A 17,669-nucleotide genomic window follows, 5' to 3' on the forward strand; every position below is an offset into this window, starting at 1 on the left:
TGGAAGTATTTTAATTTCTAGGGTTTGATGCCAATAAAATACATTTTTCTTGCAAATAGATGATAACATGGCCTCTAGCCTCCCATGAAGTGTGGAGCATTCAGTTCTCACTGGTTTTCAAAAGGCAGACAAGGGCAATTGGCCTTTGCCAGTTCAGATGTAAAGCCAGAGGAAAGGAAGGTGCTGCTTCAAGTGCTTTAGGCACCAAGCTGACATGAGGTCAGTTTTACAGATTTTGCAGGAGTTTGTTTTTATTTACATAGAGAGGACTGAAAAGAATGATGTAATATTGCTTATTCATTTAAGCACGGAAGTTTTTAAAAGCCAACTCCTGTACTAATTTTCAGTCTCTCCCACTCACACTTTTCTTTGTCTGAGATGAACTATAAAACATTCACTGATATTGGAAATGGTCCATCTTTTTTCAAATACATACCTGTCTGTATTAACAAAGGTACTAAGTAGAGACAGTTAAATGATTCTTTGCTGGCCTAGGAGGTCTGCATGATGTTTCCCTGTACTTTACCATGATCAGCTGTACTAAGGATGGATAGTGCCATTCTGTTATTCTTTGTGCCCACACCCAGCCAAATCTGTGAAGGAAAATTGTATTTARCTTCCACTTTTCAAAAAGGCTTGGATAACATGGTACTGCTGGTATTTTTAAAAGCTTTCAGTAAGTGAAGAAATTCAACAGCATAAGGATGGAATTCATTACAYCTAATGTATCTGTCTAAAAATTGTGTGTAACTGGGAGGTACAGTAGATGTCTCTATCGGAGGAAAGAAAGGGAAATCTCTAGAGAATGATTCTGAGCTATCTTGTATGGTTACYTCTGTCCATGGGCTGCAGAAGGACTCTAGAGGACTGACTTGGACTGGTGTTCTTTGGAAAGGCAAGTGCCTTTCTGTGGCTGGAAATGCTGTGAATTGAACCATTGTGAAATGCAAATCTACAGACTTTTTCTACCATGATTTTCACTAGAACCTGCTTGTTCCAGTATCATACTTAATAAGTTACAATGAGTATAGAGTTTTAGGCATATTGTGGGATGAACTCAAACTTTTAAATTATCTTCACAGGATTCGTAATCCACAATGAGCTGTGTTTGGGTTTTTTAGATATGAATAGTCAAGTTTTAGCAGATTTACATCAAATAGGACAAATTAGGTAATTAGTTTTTTTTGGTTTTGTTTTTAGACAGTTGTAATTCAAATGATCATGTTTTGTTAGTCTGTTARCATTTCTCTCTATTAAAGTAGTTTTGTAGCCATGTGTCAATTCCTAYTTCCCAATGAGTCCAGCATTTACTTTCTCAGCCAAAGTACTGCAAACCTTTATGGTTACATCTGGCCCAACATTCTGCAGGCACTCTAAAATTTAGACTTTAAAAATACTTTACAATCATTTTTGAAACTWAATTCTGTAAGGAAGTTCTAAAGACAAAATCAGGWAAAGGTATCATTTAGAATAATGAAYACAGKYYTTTTTCAAGGCATAATGTTACTCAGTTGTGAARGYTGAAATTCTCTTTGGATGGTCATGWACAATTTATGTTGCAARGAAGATGTATATTATCATTTGCAGTGACAAGTGGGAAGCTGTGCTCTGAACGCTGGAAGAGGAAAAGCTAACACTGAATACTAAATAGAACTGTCTTTCTATTATTGATCCATGCATTYCTGTAGCATGAATATTTTTCCACCGTTAATATTTGTTATCTGCATATTGGGAAGCTGGCCAGCTAGTTAATTTGAAGAGTAGCATTTTGAAAGYAGATGATAATTTCTTATCTTTGTGTTCTTTTAAACAGGAACAGATGTCTCAGGTGTTAGATGCGATGTTTGAAAAGATGGTTGAAGGAGGGGAACACGTMATTGATCAAGGGGATGATGGTGACAACTTCTAYGTCATTGACAGGTGAATTGCTGTGTTTTATTATAGCACAAAGTGTTAGGCAAAAATCCATTGAGGAAAGTTTGTATTCTATGAACTTGTGTTTAACTCTTACATTACAGCTTTTCTCTTGGTATGCAGTGGGAATGGCTCAAATCTGTGGTAGGGGAGGTTCAGATTTGACATTAGGAAGCATTTATTTACCAAGTGAGTGGTCAAGCACTGGAAAAGACTTCCTAGAGAGGAATTCAATGCCCCAAGCCTTTCAGTGTTTAAGTGCATTGGGACTATTCTTTTAACAACATTCTTTAACTTTTGGGCTGCCCTGAAGTGGTCAGGTAAATGSACAAAATGATTGTTGTAGATCCCATCTAACTGAAATATTAAATCAGATGATCATAAAAGTGTGTCAGGATCCTGTGCTGGAAAGACAATATTTTCATTTCATTTTTCATCTCGTATCCAAAATGCTGCAGGGACTTCACAGTACTCTGTCAGCCTTGCAGTGTTTAGGTGCCAGACATCACCTCTGTGTCCCTTATCAATGAAATAATTGCACAGATTTTCACATTACGTTCACATTATTTATCAATTCACACTATACAGATATTAATCACTCAAGAAAATTATGGCTCAGCATCAATCRGCTTGGCAACTTCATGTTTTACAAGATATCAGATTTTACTTTATTCCCAAAGCAAAGAAAAAAAAAACCCAACCAGAAAACCCATGGTATTAAATAAACAATCAGAGAAGAAATGCATAATATATTAGAAAAATGCATATATTTATTTCATGATCTTACGTTGCTTTTCAGATATATTCTTTCTGTTATTTGTTTCATTAGCAATTACTACTTTAAAATATTTAAAATATTAAATAACTTGTCTAATTATTTCAGTGATCCTATCATAACAATKCTTGCAAAGACTCATGACATTTATATTCAGTGTGGTTAAAATGAAATTAAGAAACAGATACTAAGTTAGATCTTAATTTTTAATAAGTTCTGGTGATAAATAGATCACTGTACRTCCATTCTATCTTTAAACTGAATTAATGTAAAAACTAATAACCCTTTTCTTCCCTTTAAAGAGGGGCCACTTTTATTATTTTAGAAGTCATTGTGATGTMTTTTCAAGGTGTTTAATACCATTTAAGCAAGCAAATGTATATTTCAAATGCTTTATCTTTGAATTCATGGTATAAAAAAYATAGTGAGAGCCTGCTTAGCAAAAGCCAGGGCTGGATTCTACTCATTCTRTGTATWTATTCTATTAACAGAGGCACATATGATATTTATGTAAAATGTGATGGTGTTGGGAGGTGTGTTGGAACCTATGATAACCGAGGATGTTTTGGTGAGTTGGCCTTAATGTACAATACACCCAGAGCAGCTACAATTATAGCTACCTCTCCTGGTTCCATCTGGGGTTTGGTAAGTACAGTTCTTTTTTTAACCTATTCTAAAAATATCTGTATTTTATATAGAATTCACCAGCATGCTATATCAGCATTAAAAATAAATTATAATTTCAGAAAGTTTAATTCTAGAAATCCTGAGAAGTTCCAGCACAATGCTATCTTTTTGCAGAATCCACAGACTGAGGCTTAATAAAATCTGAGGCCTAATAAAATCTGAGGCTTAATGAAACACTTATTTAAAAAAAAAAATTGTTTAATTATCATTTCCCAAATTGTAAACCACTTGATAATTGCATATATTTTTTCCCCCACGCCTTGATTGGAAAAGCCTTTGTTTCCAGAGTCAAATTCCCATAAGAGGTTATTCACTAATGTTAAATGACCTGGATCTTTGACAAGAGTGATSGAATTTACCACAAAACTGGGATGGCCATCCTCTTCAAGATGTACATATCAATCTAATGACTGACCCCAGGATTGAAATTAAACACGTGGTTTGTCACCAGCTTAATCCATGTGAYTTTTGGGATTGTTTAGGACACTTTAAGAATGGCTTTAAATTGGATTGGGTTGTTCTGGCCATTAAGTCCCCCCTGTGGCAGTGAAGGCTGGCAATGCATTTGCCCTCTGCCTGTCACCAGGGCACAGTCATACAAAGTTAAGAGAAGAAAACACCTTATGTGTAGTTTTTCCATCTGTTTGGTTCACTTTCATGGCCAAATCCTAAGGAATGTCCAGTTGGCTGTTTAGGGCAGCAGTGAGCCTTGTTCTGCTGAAATAGCAGGAAATGGACTGTGCCCCAAGACCCAGACTCATGTATTTGGGTTTTGTTTATATAAAAACCTGAAAGCCTCTTTGAGTAGATACCAATTTATATGGAACTTTAGGATACTGAAAAAACTTAGTAAATTAAACATTTAGATATTGAGGATTTCTACTATATTCTAAATCATCCTCTCAACATTCATTGTTTAATGTACGTGAACTCAGTCTGTACACTGCAGAGATTTTCATCGTGTGATCAGGGCCTTAACTTCAGGAGCTCTTGATTGACCTCTAGAGGAATCTTTCTCAAATGACTGTAGGGAGAGACCAGGCAGTGAGTTTGACAGCTACACTGAGTGACTAAAATTGGGTAATTTGATCATATTCAGTCAGTTCTAGAGAATTTTCTAGCTAATGAGTATTTTCAGTTAATAAACTCTCTTTTTCTCTTTGTGTTTACAGGACAGGGTAACATTCCGAAGAATYATTGTAAAAAATAATGCCAAAAAGAGAAGAATGTATGAAAGTTTTATTGAGTCATTGCCATTCCTTAAATCTTTAGAAGTAAGATTTCTATTGCATTRTTTTAATGGCTATATTGGAAGTACCTGATAAGATTCTGCTTTTGAAGTCTTTAAATCTGGTATTCAAAGTTTCCTCACAATGAAAGTTTGCACACTTTTGTTATGGAAAAGGACCATATCTTTTATTTTTTAAAAAATTTAAGATAAATAATTATTGCTTATATAGTATCTTAAAACATAAATTAGCTTTACTTTCAATTTCCMTAAGCCTAGTTTTACTAGATATTAGCCAATAAAATTAAACAATGATGGGGAATTTCATAATAATTTATCAGCTATATTTTTATATGCATGCTTTTCTGAAAATAATTTTTGAAGGCTTCTTACAAAAATGGCAGSTCTATCAGAAGAGCTGGTAAAACTGTAATATACCCTCTGGAACACTATTCACCAGTTCTTTTTTTAATAGTAAACAAACCGTTATAGATACACAAGTATCTATATAGTAGATACACTACTCCGTGCAAAGATTCATGAAAATAAAAATGAAAGGGCTTTATAAATATATGCTATCATRATGTTAACCAAATATTTCTTACCTTTTCTAATTTTAAATGAAGGTATCTGAGCGTTTAAAAGTGGTTGATGTGATTGGTACCAAAGTGTACAAAGATGGAGAACAAATCATTGCTCAGGTACAGTTTCTTCCTAGTTTTACTTTCATAATAGGTAACAATAATTATGTTATTTATAGACAAATGCATACCTTTAAACCCTATTTTGCTTTCTTACATAAACAAAATCAATGAATATTCAGTGTAAGAGGTGGTTATTTTGCTTCAATAGCTCWCTTTTCATTTATGGTGCTTCCAAAAACAACCCTCTTTGTTGGTATAAATAAAAGAGGCAACATTTTTAATGTACCTAGAAATTCAAACTATATAATTGTGCTTCCAATGAGAAGCACTGAAGACTCACCTTGTTTTTTTAAAATCTGGTAAGCTTTTCAAGAAGACAGAAGTAAACTCTTCAGGTTAAGCAACTGAGATTGTCTCGCCCCAAGATAATTAGGGGATATCACATAGCCCTTGGAGGCTTTTTATACTGGGAACTTGGTAAGGGAAATAATTTGGGAGGAACACAGAAGTGGAGAAATGGTACTGAGGATCCTAAAAATCTTCCACAACATGGGTTTTCTCTGCTTTTTGTGTAAGGCAAAATCACCTATGTCTTTTCATGAAAAGGCCTTGCTGTCAGTTAGTTCTGTAGAGATGTTTTGATTGTTGTGTGTCTGGAATATGGTTTTCAAATTAAAAGGGTTTCTTTTGCAATGGGTATCAACAAGAGGAGCTTCTGCTTGCAAGTATTTTAATATTACCATGAAACTAAAAGGGAACTTTTGCATTTTCTTTACTCACTTTTTTTTCCTTGGGCAGGGTGACTTGGCTGATTCTTTCTTCATTGTGGAATCTGGAGAAGTAAGGATTATAATGACAAGGAAGGTAAACATCCCTAAAACACCAACCTYTTTTTGTTTTATCATTGTCACTGACTTTGCTTATGAAATTCTGAGTTCAGCAAAGCTCTCATACTCTTTTTTCTCTTTACTTTTTTATAGGAAATGCAGGGTAAACAAGAACCAGAAGAGAATGGAGCAGTAGAAATAGCTCGATGCTCAAGAGGACAATATTTTGGAGAACTTGCTCTTGTAACTAACAAACCACGAGCTGCTTCTGCATTTGCTCTTGGCACTGTCAAGTGTTTAGGTATTATTCAATACTATTTTATATCTAATATAAAATGATACTTAATCTATGTGTTTTTTTCATTGTGACTCTTTCTCCTGAATATAAGACTGAATTACATTTACCCAAATAAGGCTGTTTCAGTATATCACCTATTATTATGCATTACTATTTACATTATTTATCTGCAAAAATTACTTGCAAATGATAAATACTATTACACATAATTTCTCCAATATTTCTCTGATTGAATGGAAGTAAAACTCATTTTAGGGCAGTAGAGATTATTGCTGCAAACCACTTACAACTATCAGATAAATGTCTGATACTCTGCAGAGAAGGTGAGGTGTTTCTTTCYTCAGTAGACTGACTCATCTAAGAAATAATTCTGTTGAAAATATTGTGCCTTTTTATCACCATGACTTAAACATTTAGCAAATTCTTTTGTCTTCCCCAGCTGTTAATTTAGTCATTCCATCACACTGTGGCCCCAGGCACAGGAAGAGTGAAGCTTKTAGGAGTTGTGCTCATAGAGAACCCTTCACATCCATTGCTTTTCGTGGTCTGATGTTCAGCTCCTAATTATGGGAAAACTGTAAACTGCAAAGATAGACTTGGCATTCTTGCATAACAATGTGATGACTGAKCCAGTAACCAAAATATTTCTCCAGTTTTTAAAATTCCTAACTCCAAACAAACAGAAATGATGAGGTAATAGAGATCAAAGATATGACAGACGGGAAAGAATAAGAGGCAGTGGAAAGGAAGAATTTATTACTCATTATGGGTGAGTAACAAAGATCTCTGAAAAGTCCTAAACAGCAGAGATCTTGAACATTTCTCAGGAGACAAAAGATTACAGCAGGTTGGAAATATATGAAGTTTTCTCCCTGGCCTATTGGCTGAACTRTGGAGGATAACATTATGTGATCAGGTAGAGAAAATATTCTGATTGGCTATGCACTGACAATGGATGTGAATTCATTCTTCAACTTTTCACACATTTGCTGGGAAAAATAAGTATCTGTTACAATTTTCGCTTTGGGTGGAAACAAGTAAAAAGAGCAAGGAAATAGGCTAAGTTAGAGCCCAAACACTACCAACACCACCACCACTTAAGGATGTGGCTTTTTAAAATCTCATGGGTCTTAGAACTTTATTTTGTGGAGGAATCCAGGCCCCTTCAGATTTCTTCACCAGCTCTTGGGTAACATAAATCTTACTGTGAAAATATTTTCAAAATAATGAACAGAGAAAGTTCAAATTTATTTATGAAGTTTCAAGACAGCAATGTGTTGGTTAATCTTGGTTTTGCTAAAGTAAGCAGTTCCTTTCTGTGCAAACAATGCATATGCTTCAGTAGTATCTGTTGTCATTTAAAATCTTACATTGAAATGTCATAAATACCAGGATTGTGTCAGTAACTGATGAGCACATCATATTCTTTCTCTTTGTCTCTCTTTTTATCTTAGTTATGGATGTGCAGGCATTTGAAAGGCTTTTGGGACCTTGTATGGAAATTCTGAAAAGAAACATTGCAAACTACGAAGAGCAGCTAGTTGCTCTGTTTGGAACAAACATGGACATTGCMGATACCAGTGCATGAACTAAACATTGGAGCAACAAGATCTGTTATGAGAATATAGCACAGTAGTGGTTAGTCCACTGAGAAATTGTCTCTCTTCCTATAGATGCCAAGCATTTTCTGTGATTTCAAGAATGGGATTGGGGGTTTTTGGTTTAATTTCTTTTTGGTCGGGTGGTTATTTTTGTTTTTTGTTTGGTTTTTTTTTCACTCATGACAGTGGAAATACTAGTAAAGAAAATAGCAATTCAAGAAATTGAGGGCTTGATTTTAAAAAGTGCTTAGAATTGATGGTTCCATCTGATACAAGGATGACTTATAGTAGCACAGCACCTTTGAAAATCAAGTCCTTTAACACAGCATTTCCTTAAAGAATAGATTTTTAAAAAACCCCACATGTGATGAACTTGTTAAATCAGTTTCTGTTCTTCAAAAAGGTTACATCTTTTCTGGAAAGACTGTTAGTTTGAATGTGATATGTTGAAAGTATTAGTGCACACAAAGTGTTTATATGTATTAATACAGACGATATACAGTAGATATTACTTTTTGACTATTACAGTTGTCATGATTTTATGTTGCATTTATCACAGATGTAGTGAATCACAAGATTAATCATAAGATAAAGCATGACAATGCGTTTTGTGTAACGCTCATGACCCAAATCTGATTTTTAACGTTTTGTRATTTGTTTTAAAGTCCTCTTTGTTTAATACATCATGTTTCAGCACGACATTGTAGTATCTTATGCAATTTAGAGGACTTGTATATTTTTGCAATAAACTGCATTTTTATTAGTTACATGAATTCTGTAAATGAGTGAGGACAATTGACAAATTAACCTTAATGCTTTCAAAGCAAAGGCATGGGTCATTGTCATGTTCTACCTAATCATACATAACCTATATTGTTTTCCTTCTCCCTTGTTTTATATTTATGCATTTTGTCTTCTCTATTTATGCTTGTTCTTTGGTTATTTTTTTTTTAGATCTCACCTTTTTTATTGTTAAATCTATTTCAAGTGAAATGATCTCTGTATATCTCTCTTCTTGCAGTCTAATCTTCGTTATCAAAGATCAGAATCAATTACTAAAGTGATTGATATCAAAAGCCATGCTAAACTAAGCTTGTCCTTGAAAATCCTTACCAGGAAGTGCAAAAATATTTTTAAGTTGAAAGATCAGTACTTCCAAAGCTTTGCACACATGTGTCATTGTTAAAGCTAACATGTCATGCTTTCAAAAACCTGTAGGTCATCATGAAATAATGTGCTCAGCCATAATAGCATGGGATACCTTGTGAGACTGAGGAGAGAGAACATCATCTTAATTAGGAGCACAGAGCTCATTGCTTACAAGRGTCTGTGGCTGGAAATTTCAGGCACAGTCCAATTTCAATACTGCTTACTGACCTGTTTGTTGATCATGGGAAGCCAGTGCACACACTGGCCATGGGCAATTCTGCCAAAATTACACTGCAAGAGTTGTAGGAAGGCTGCTTGTGCCCTCATTCAAGCACCTGAATTATAACATCTTTCCTTCTTAAATACTGACTTTTCTAATGCCATATATTTGTGTATGTTGATGTAATCATTCTGCCACAGTTAGTGATAGGTTCTGACAATTTATATAATCATACCTGTATATGAAAATATGATTATATAATATGATAACAATATATAATTTATATCATATAGTATGGTATAAATTATAAGTCAGATTCCAAAACAAAACCATCTGAGCAAAATTTAGAAATGTAATTTTTTTTTTTACCTAGAAACCTGGTATGAAYAATTGCACATATGATAACTTGCCTTTGTACTTTTGATTTATGGAAAAAAGAGAAGCCTGTTATACTAGAAGGAAATATCAGGTAACCAAAATCTACACTCTTGTCATTCTGTATGCTTAATCTCTAAAAGCTACCTATATTTTGCACTGGCTTGATGTGATTAAGAAAAATGCTAGAAATTACTTGTATGGCAGTAAACTACAATCAAGGCCATAAATGCCAGTCATGATATTTTCAATATTGTTGGTTATATTTAAAGTTTCCTTACAATAAACAACACTTTTATATATAAAATATGTTTATTGATATTGTTGTCTTTTAATTCTATTATCATAAAGTTACAAGTGACCTAATTTATATTGTTTTATTAAAAAATTCATAATTCTTAACGCTTTCATGATGATTTTCATAAATGATATGTGGATGTTCTGTCTACTCARAACAGATGACGTGTTGGTGTGGTAGTTGTCATTACTTTATTTGATTATTTGCTTGTAGTTTACAGCAGGGAAAAAGCTGTGGAGCAACAGCTTTAGAATAATYGGATTTTGGATTTTCTGATTCCCAAAGTACAGTTTCACATTGCAGCACTTTTATTGTGTTGCTCTTGGGCACTGGATGATTTCTGGAATTTTCTTTGCTGGTAAATTCAAGTGAGCTTAACCAACAGTAAGAAATTATCACTTTTTAAGTTTCATCCAAATCATTACACCCTTCATCAATCAGCAGTTGGAACTTCTCCTGGTTCTCTTCATATCTTCAAACGTGCCAGGCTTCATGTCATAAATGTGGTKAGTGTTCATCCTAAGAATGAAATCATACCAAGTTACTGTTGTTCTTATTTCTACAGACCTTTCAAAAAAAGGTAGACAATTTCAGTAATTTTAAGCAACACTATGTCAGGTTTACCTTATGAGACTATATGTGTCCATGCTTATGTTACTTGATGCTTCTGTTAGTAAATATTATTTTTGTTTGTCCTTGTTTGTAGTCAAGTCACTGAAGGAATGGGACTTTGGCAATTGCTTGGCACATATGTCTGTGTTTCTCTCCTCTCTCTACAACCTCACCAGCGATTTATAATCTACAAATGATTTAAACTAATTTAACAGATATTTAAGTTCTAAATAAGAAAAAAAAAAAGCAGAAAAAAAGCTCCAATGAGTTTGTTAAAAATATGCCCCACAGAGTGAAGAGAGAAAATCATGAGAGAAATCCTGTATGAGAGGCATTCATGGGTTCACATGTTTTACTAACCAGAAGAGAATCTAYAAGGCAGCAAATGGTTGTTTATAAATGCCCTAACCATGGGGAAAAAAATCTGATTGCAGGTCTGAAGTAGATCACAAGACACAAACCCTGCAGAGAGCAAGATTCCTTGATCCTAGTGCTGATGCCATCACTTCTTAAATGTCAAATGACATTGAGTTCCATGAGATTGAATTCAAATTCATTGGAAATAAATACTTTTGAAATAATTCCCTTATAGATCTCCTGTTTAAGGTCCAGAAGTGACCAGCTGTGGGAGTCTTGAGGCAAACCTCTGAAGGGCATTGTGAAACCATTTACAGCCTAAACCACTATCACTCCATCTTCTTGCCTCGTGTTGTCTTTTCTGTTCAGCAAAGACTGTTTTGATCCTTGCTGGAATGGTGGGTTTGGTTTGGTTTTGGTGGTTTGATTTTATTTTGTTTGAAATRTTTGGTGCTTTAAGCTTTCTGTAARGTGTCTCTGGGATAGTTATGTCRTGGTTGTGCCATTTTGTAGTTTGTKGCACACTTGCCATGACAGTGTTGTTTATTCAATATCAAGAGTTCCCAGCTGTGCAAAATCAGTGTGTTCTGGTCATCCTCCACAGACCTGGMAATTCTTAGTCTTCATTTCTTCAGATGCTGACTGCATCTGATAGCATTTGCTGAACAAAGTGCTTTGCTGGAAGTCCATTTGCCACAGCATGGACATTCTTACATATTCTTGCCCAAGTTCTTATGATAGTTCAAAGCTCATTTTATCCARTCATACATGGGATGATTATAGGTATGTGTTCTTTTGAGTTTCTAAGACACTTTCCTGTGTCTGTAGTTCTCGACKACTACTGCAGGGAGGAATTGCCTCTTTGTATGCTGAGTATGTACTGTTGACTGTGATCAGCACTGAGATCTGTGCTGTTGACTGTCTTACAAAATTTAGGATCATTTTCAGATCATTCTGAGAGTTGTATTTTTTTCAGATATATAMCAAGGCTGTTTCCAAGTTCCTAATCTACTTTTTGGCTCAGGAAGATGCTTAGCAGTCTGGACACTCACTTCATGGACTGAAAGGAAGCTGAATAATCTTGGTAGGGTWTGAAAAGCCCAAAGAAAATTAGATTTTAACATTGTCCCTTCCTTCAAAACACTTCTCTCTTTCCCTCCAAATGATCTTTCTCTTGGCAGCCAGGTGAAGATCCAGTGGCAGTAGGGGAATATAAGGCGAGTGGAGTGACTGGCTGGGTCTGTGCTGGGACACAGTGGCCTGGCTGGCTGGGCAGCCACTCTCCCTTCCTCAACCCTTTTGTCCCACCCCTGTCCCTTCTCTGATGGCAAATCAAAATGAGCTGGAGTGCAGTTCTGGCATTGCCATGGCTGTGTGAACACAATGGGTAGGGTTGTGTTTCTTCCTGAGAACTGGCAGAGGCCTGTGTGTGTATGGGGGAACAGGGAAAAGACAAAACCAAACTATGGCATAAAAGAAGCTGCCCAACCAAGACCACATGAAGAACTCTGACATTAGCTTATGCTAGGGCAGTGTGACAGTGTCTGCTGACTCAACCTTTTCTTACTGAGGTAAATTAAATTAGGACAGCCTAAAATACATCATAGCATGATATGAATATTTTGTCCTTTCTTCTTTGAAAGTATTGAATTATTTCAGCTGAGCAGCTCTGAAGTTTGGGGAGACGCTAACACTCAGTGCAGGTCTCTTTGGATGACTAATTTCCTGGCAGCCAAGTAAGTCTTTGGGACCTCCTCCCTCACATCTCTGAAGATGCTGGAAACTCAGTTCTGATAAATGCCTTATCTAGAAAAATCCATCCAACTTACCAAGAAGCTCTATATTGTTTTTCTCTTCGTTGCTTTGTCTTTGCAGGGTCAGGTAGGTGGTGTGACTATCTTAAGCAACTCTAGCTTCACTACCATTACTTTTTGTCTRCATCTCTATGGTCGTATSTATCAKAGGAAATGTTATGTGCCTGAGACTRTTTTCTAGTACYGAGGYACTGAACGACCAACACTCAYACTGTTTTTCAGYATTTCTCCAGGCTCATTTATAAGCTGTCTAGGAAGCTTTTTTTCCCAGCTTTCCMAATGGTCAACTGAGAATAGTGCTTGACCTACAGTTCCCAAACTGTATCTGAAAATTATGAACTAATGGCCTGTGCAAAAACTGTGCAAGGGCTATTCTAAAATGAACTGTATACAGTACAGATGATTTTATTCTAGYACCCAGAAACACRTCCTGGTGAATTTTAATTCACCMACCAGCATAGAGGAAACCTAYAGTTYTTCTGTAATCACTTACTGACTAGGTCTTTTTATTTATCACTTTTCTGGATTGTTTTTGTGATAAGTAAAGCCTTTATTTTTTTCCTAATATTATTGTCAATTTTTGTCTTGCTCAATCTTTATAGGTGAAAAAAGTTTAGCTAAAWCTGGAATCTATGCCATAATGACATKAAATAAATTTCTCATTAATTCCTGACCTGTCTTAGGAGAGGAAAAAAAAATTCTCTGGCCTGTTATTTATTCTGTTTCTTCTCAATTCGAGCCACTGCAGGAGGCGAGTGAAGTTTCTCTTGTAGCACTCAAGAGAAAACGTCTCTACTGGGTGCAACAAGTTTTGCATTCCTTTGCTCTTCCTTCCCAACAGCATCTTCTGTGAGGAGATTCAGGACATGACATGTGGAGGTGACATGTCATAAGGTACATGGATCGAGCCAGCCACAAATGGCCATTGGAAGAGGGAATGAGCACAAAGAGCTTTAGGAGGTACACAAGTCATTTTGAGAGGAGAAAACTGMTGTGAGAGGATCTGGTGAAACAGCYGCAGAACAKAAGCTGCCATGTTGAGTAGGAGTAGARGCTCTGGTGAGCCGGGTTCCTCTGATGTCTGGGGGAGTATTTAGTTAATTACTGAGGGTGGATGTCTACATGCTGATGTGAARGCTCCTGTAGCAGAATTAAAATAATAGCATGCTGTATTTCAGAGAGTCAGCAGTAACAGCTGTGTCCTAAGGGCAGGATTGACTTTGAACAGGAGGGATTAAAAGTGGAGATAGGCACAAACCCAATATATAACATGTATTAGTTGTACTAATACAACTTTGAAATATTACTAATTTTAAAAATCTACTTTGTGGCTTCTTAACTTTGTGGCTGTCAATTTTAAGAGGTAAATAGCTACGATGCAAATTAGTGTTTTCTAATTGTAGTCTCTTCTGTTTGTTTTGTGCTTCTTGGTAGCCACCCATAACGTGACAATAACTCAAGAGTAACACTTCCCAAYCCCCCACTTTATTTTCTATCTCTTAAAACAGCAGAAGCAACTGAATCAGCAAAGCTACCAAGAGTGGCTGTGTTACATGGTATTGATTCATTCTCTGAGCACCCATTCATTTGAACATGRAGTAAGGTGAGGTAGGGTGTGTGGAGGGGGAGTAATGATTTAATTAGAGACCAGGCATTCAAAGCAAGGAGTACAGCATTGACATAATCTTAATTCTGAAATTTATATGATACATACTTGCCTTGAGCCAAGTAACCTTTGATAGTTTTGTGTGTCTTACTGTCATCTACTGCATGGGCTACCTGTCATTTAACTTATTTTCTCTTACATCCTCACTGARTAAAAGTTAACTTACTGTACTAAAAGGAGAGACAGATTTGAAAATAAGAAAGTTGTTGTGTGTCTCTTTAGAATTTCMAAACAGTTCAGACACTCATCTTTACAAGATTTTAATCTCAGTCCTAGGTAGATTCATATTTCTGTGCTTTCTGGGTATGTCATAGATTCCAGTGTGATATTGAGGTTCTAATTCAGCAGTGGTATTTACTTGTCTAGACCTGTGGGCCARTCTGGGCCAGTGGATGTCAGAGGACTGGGCTTCATACCTAACACCCGTGTACAAGCTTTTGTAGAGAACTGAACCTTCACAGCAACTAGCTGTGAAACTATTTTGTTTTGAGTCCAAAATAGCAGGGTGGAAATGTGCTCCATAAGAAGATTCATATCCCTTTGGCCAACAGATTTCTGCTGAAGAAAGGTGGGACTTGAGACRGGATTTTGTATCTTCTGTAGCTGCTTGATCCAGACTCTCCCRTTTCCATCTCCCACACTGTGGCAGAGGGAGCTTTCAGAAGAGCACATTGTGAGTTTTGCSTTGCAAGTGGCTGTACCACAGGCACAGAAACCTGTTTGCAGAACGGAGACATCTACATGCCCAGGTCTTCTGCTTCGCCTTGATCTGGCAGTGCAGAGTCTGCCCTGAAACTCATTAAAAGCCCAAGAAGCTTAGATGTCTCTCCAAAGAATCTAAAGGCTGTTTAGATGTGTAAGGGAGATCAAAAGAGAAGGGGAAGGGGAAGTAACACAGCCTTAAAATTAAATTTTTTTTGTGGTGTAAAAAAGATGGTTCCTGGTTTACCAGTTTTCTATTTATTAAAAGAATGTATTTTAGAGAGGGGAATCCATGAAAGCTTTCTTGTATAAAGACGTATCACTTATTTCCAAAAAGCCTGAATTGTAAATATAGGGAAAATGTGAGCTTGTGGGACGTAGGGTAGACAGCTGATACTATAATAAGCTGTCTAGTCACTTAATATTTGAATCTCAATATTAYTTTTATTTTCCTCAAGGCACTGGTTTAAATAACTCATGTTTTCAAATTGGGAAAATTATCTGTAAAGGGTTGGTTTGTTTGGTGATTACAGAAGATTTTGAGCTAAATTCCATGGCATTGGCTTTTCTACTTTCTTTTAAAGCTAAGCTTGCTTAGATAGAGTAATAGTTTCCAGTTCACACTGCAGAAGATACTGGGCGTTTTGAGTAATGTCTCTCTTCAAACAGTGCCTACAGATGGCAATGACTTTACTAACAGGCAAATATTGCTTTGTGGAAAAGGCAAATCTTAAGCTGATGTGCTAACGACATCTGCAGACTGAGTGTGTTGTAATGCCAAGTACAATTTTGGTATAATTTTCTTTTTAACTRTGTTGCCCCGGTGGCAACAACAATCCGGCATTCCCTCTAGTGGCCACTAACCAAACAGGGAACCATTTCTGTTTAACTTGTGTTCACTAACTTGTGTTCACTTTTCTTTGGTTTTTTGTTTGTTTTTTTTTTAAGTTTCTTGCACAACTATGTTAGCATGTCTGAAAGGCAGAACTGTTGCAGATACAAATTACAGCAAAGGCTCTGAGATACGATTTAGGACATGTTCTCATTACTGGAATGAGGTTGAAAACAGGTTAGGAAAGAAATGCTTTACTTGGAAAAATCCTAACAGTTGCAAAGTATTTTAACTGTCCGTGAGTTTCTCAAATCTTATTGACCATTTTTGAATTGTACATGTACTTGCTTTGTATCACATCATGCGTTTGAATTATTTTGTGATGAAGATATGATCTTGGGAGGAGTCATGTCTCTCTGATCTCCCAGTTACCAGGTAAGCATGTCTAAATAGTAATGTTTAACCAAACCACGCAGTTATTTTGGCAATAAATGTATGGGTCTGTCTGGGGCACACTACTGGACTGATAAACCTGAATGGATTTAATTACTTTTCTCCCTCCCACACCAAGTTGTATTTTGGGGCCTAAGYTCCCACCAGTGCCTTTTCAATGGAGAAGAGGCCGGAGCGGAGGCCGAGCGCAGCTGCTGACTCACTCCCTGACCTTTAGCAACCTTTGTCCCCCGCTCCGCAGCCGAGACTCGGCCCAGCACGGGCCCGTTCCGTGAGGCGCTGCCGGGACCGAAGCGGGTCCCGGGGCCGTGCGGAGCGGGGGCGGGCGGGGGGCGGCAGCGGCCGGGCCGGGTACACGTGTCCCCCGCTTGTTTACTATCGCCGGGCCCGCGCGGGGCATCCTGGGGGCTGTCGTCTTATCGCGGACCCGTGGGCAGGCGCGGCCGGCGGCGGAGACTACAGCTCCCAGAATGCTTCCGCGCGCGTCAGGAAAGGCATCAGCCAATCGGGGCGCCGCAYGGGGATGATTGATGTGCGGCGCAGTGCAATCCGCTGTGCAGGAGAGTCAAAACATGCCCGCCCTCCGGGAGGAGTCCTGACRGGCAGCGCAGGCAGCCAACAGAAAGCGGCTGCGGATTGAGCAACATCAGCTCTGGCCGCTCAGCGCCCGAGCAGCGCCTGGCGGGGGCGGGACCCGCCGAGAGGACGGGGCGGGGGGGGGCAGCCGAGGGGAACTCGGTAATGGCGACGGGTTCGGTAAGTGCTACAAAGTTTCGAGCTGCTACTTTTGCGGGCTGCGAGGCTCCGGCGGGGGTTGGGAGGGGTCCGAGAGGTCTGAGGGGAAGGGTGGCGGCCGCAGGGCGAGCCGAGAAAGCCGCTGGGTCCGAGCTTTTGACGGCGACGGGAACCCCGGACATTGTTTACTGTTCACCTTCCCTGACCGGCCCGGCGGAGCCGCCACCTTCCCGCACCGCTGGGTTAAAACTCCCAGGGTGCGCCGGTCCCCTTTGAGCGCCTTCAAACCACGAAAACAAGCGAAATACGGGTGTGTCCCCCGCTTGTTTTCCCCGGGGAACGGCTGCTCGCCCCGGTCTGTCAGAGCGAGGGCGCTGTGACGGCTGCGGGAGCAGCGGCCGGCGGGGTTTGGGARTGTTTGGGGTACCGCGGGTGCGGGTGAGCCCCGCGGGGGGAGCGGGGCCGGGGCGCGGGGGGCCCCC

At 38.1% G+C, this 17,669-nt stretch overlaps 2 protein-coding genes across 4 annotated transcripts in view; both read left to right on the forward strand.

Moving 5' to 3' along the window:
- The window catches only part of PRKAR2B (protein kinase cAMP-dependent type II regulatory subunit beta), a 78,654-nt gene extending 68,556 nt beyond the window's left edge, over nt 1-10,098 (forward strand). The window contains exons 5-11 of the mRNA XM_057364527.1: nt 1,814-1,920; nt 3,181-3,334; nt 4,549-4,650; nt 5,231-5,305; nt 6,047-6,112; nt 6,229-6,376; nt 7,828-10,098. Of these exons, the coding sequence (XP_057220510.1) occupies nt 1,814-1,920; nt 3,181-3,334; nt 4,549-4,650; nt 5,231-5,305; nt 6,047-6,112; nt 6,229-6,376; nt 7,828-7,961 (786 nt within the window). The 3' untranslated portion in view covers nt 7,962-10,098. The remainder of the gene's footprint in view (nt 1-1,813; nt 1,921-3,180; nt 3,335-4,548; nt 4,651-5,230; nt 5,306-6,046; nt 6,113-6,228; nt 6,377-7,827) is intronic.
- Nucleotides 10,099-17,125: 7,027 nt separating this feature from the next.
- HBP1 (HMG-box transcription factor 1) overlaps nt 17,126-17,669 on the forward strand; it is a 16,540-nt gene continuing 15,996 nt past the window's right edge. The window contains exon 1 of one of the 3 annotated variants that reach the window (XM_057364530.1): nt 17,126-17,208. In XM_057364530.1, the coding sequence (XP_057220513.1) occupies nt 17,194-17,208 (15 nt within the window). In that variant the 5' untranslated portion in view covers nt 17,126-17,193. The remainder of the gene's footprint in view (nt 17,209-17,669) is intronic. The other 2 variants (XM_057364531.1, XM_057364532.1) reach the window with 2 other exon arrangements.

Source organism: Malurus melanocephalus, unplaced genomic scaffold, assembly GCF_030028575.1.
Source record: "Malurus melanocephalus ecotype Western Australia unplaced genomic scaffold, MMel_1.1 scaffold_39, whole genome shotgun sequence".
Lineage (NCBI taxonomy): Eukaryota > Metazoa > Chordata > Aves > Passeriformes > Maluridae > Malurus > Malurus melanocephalus.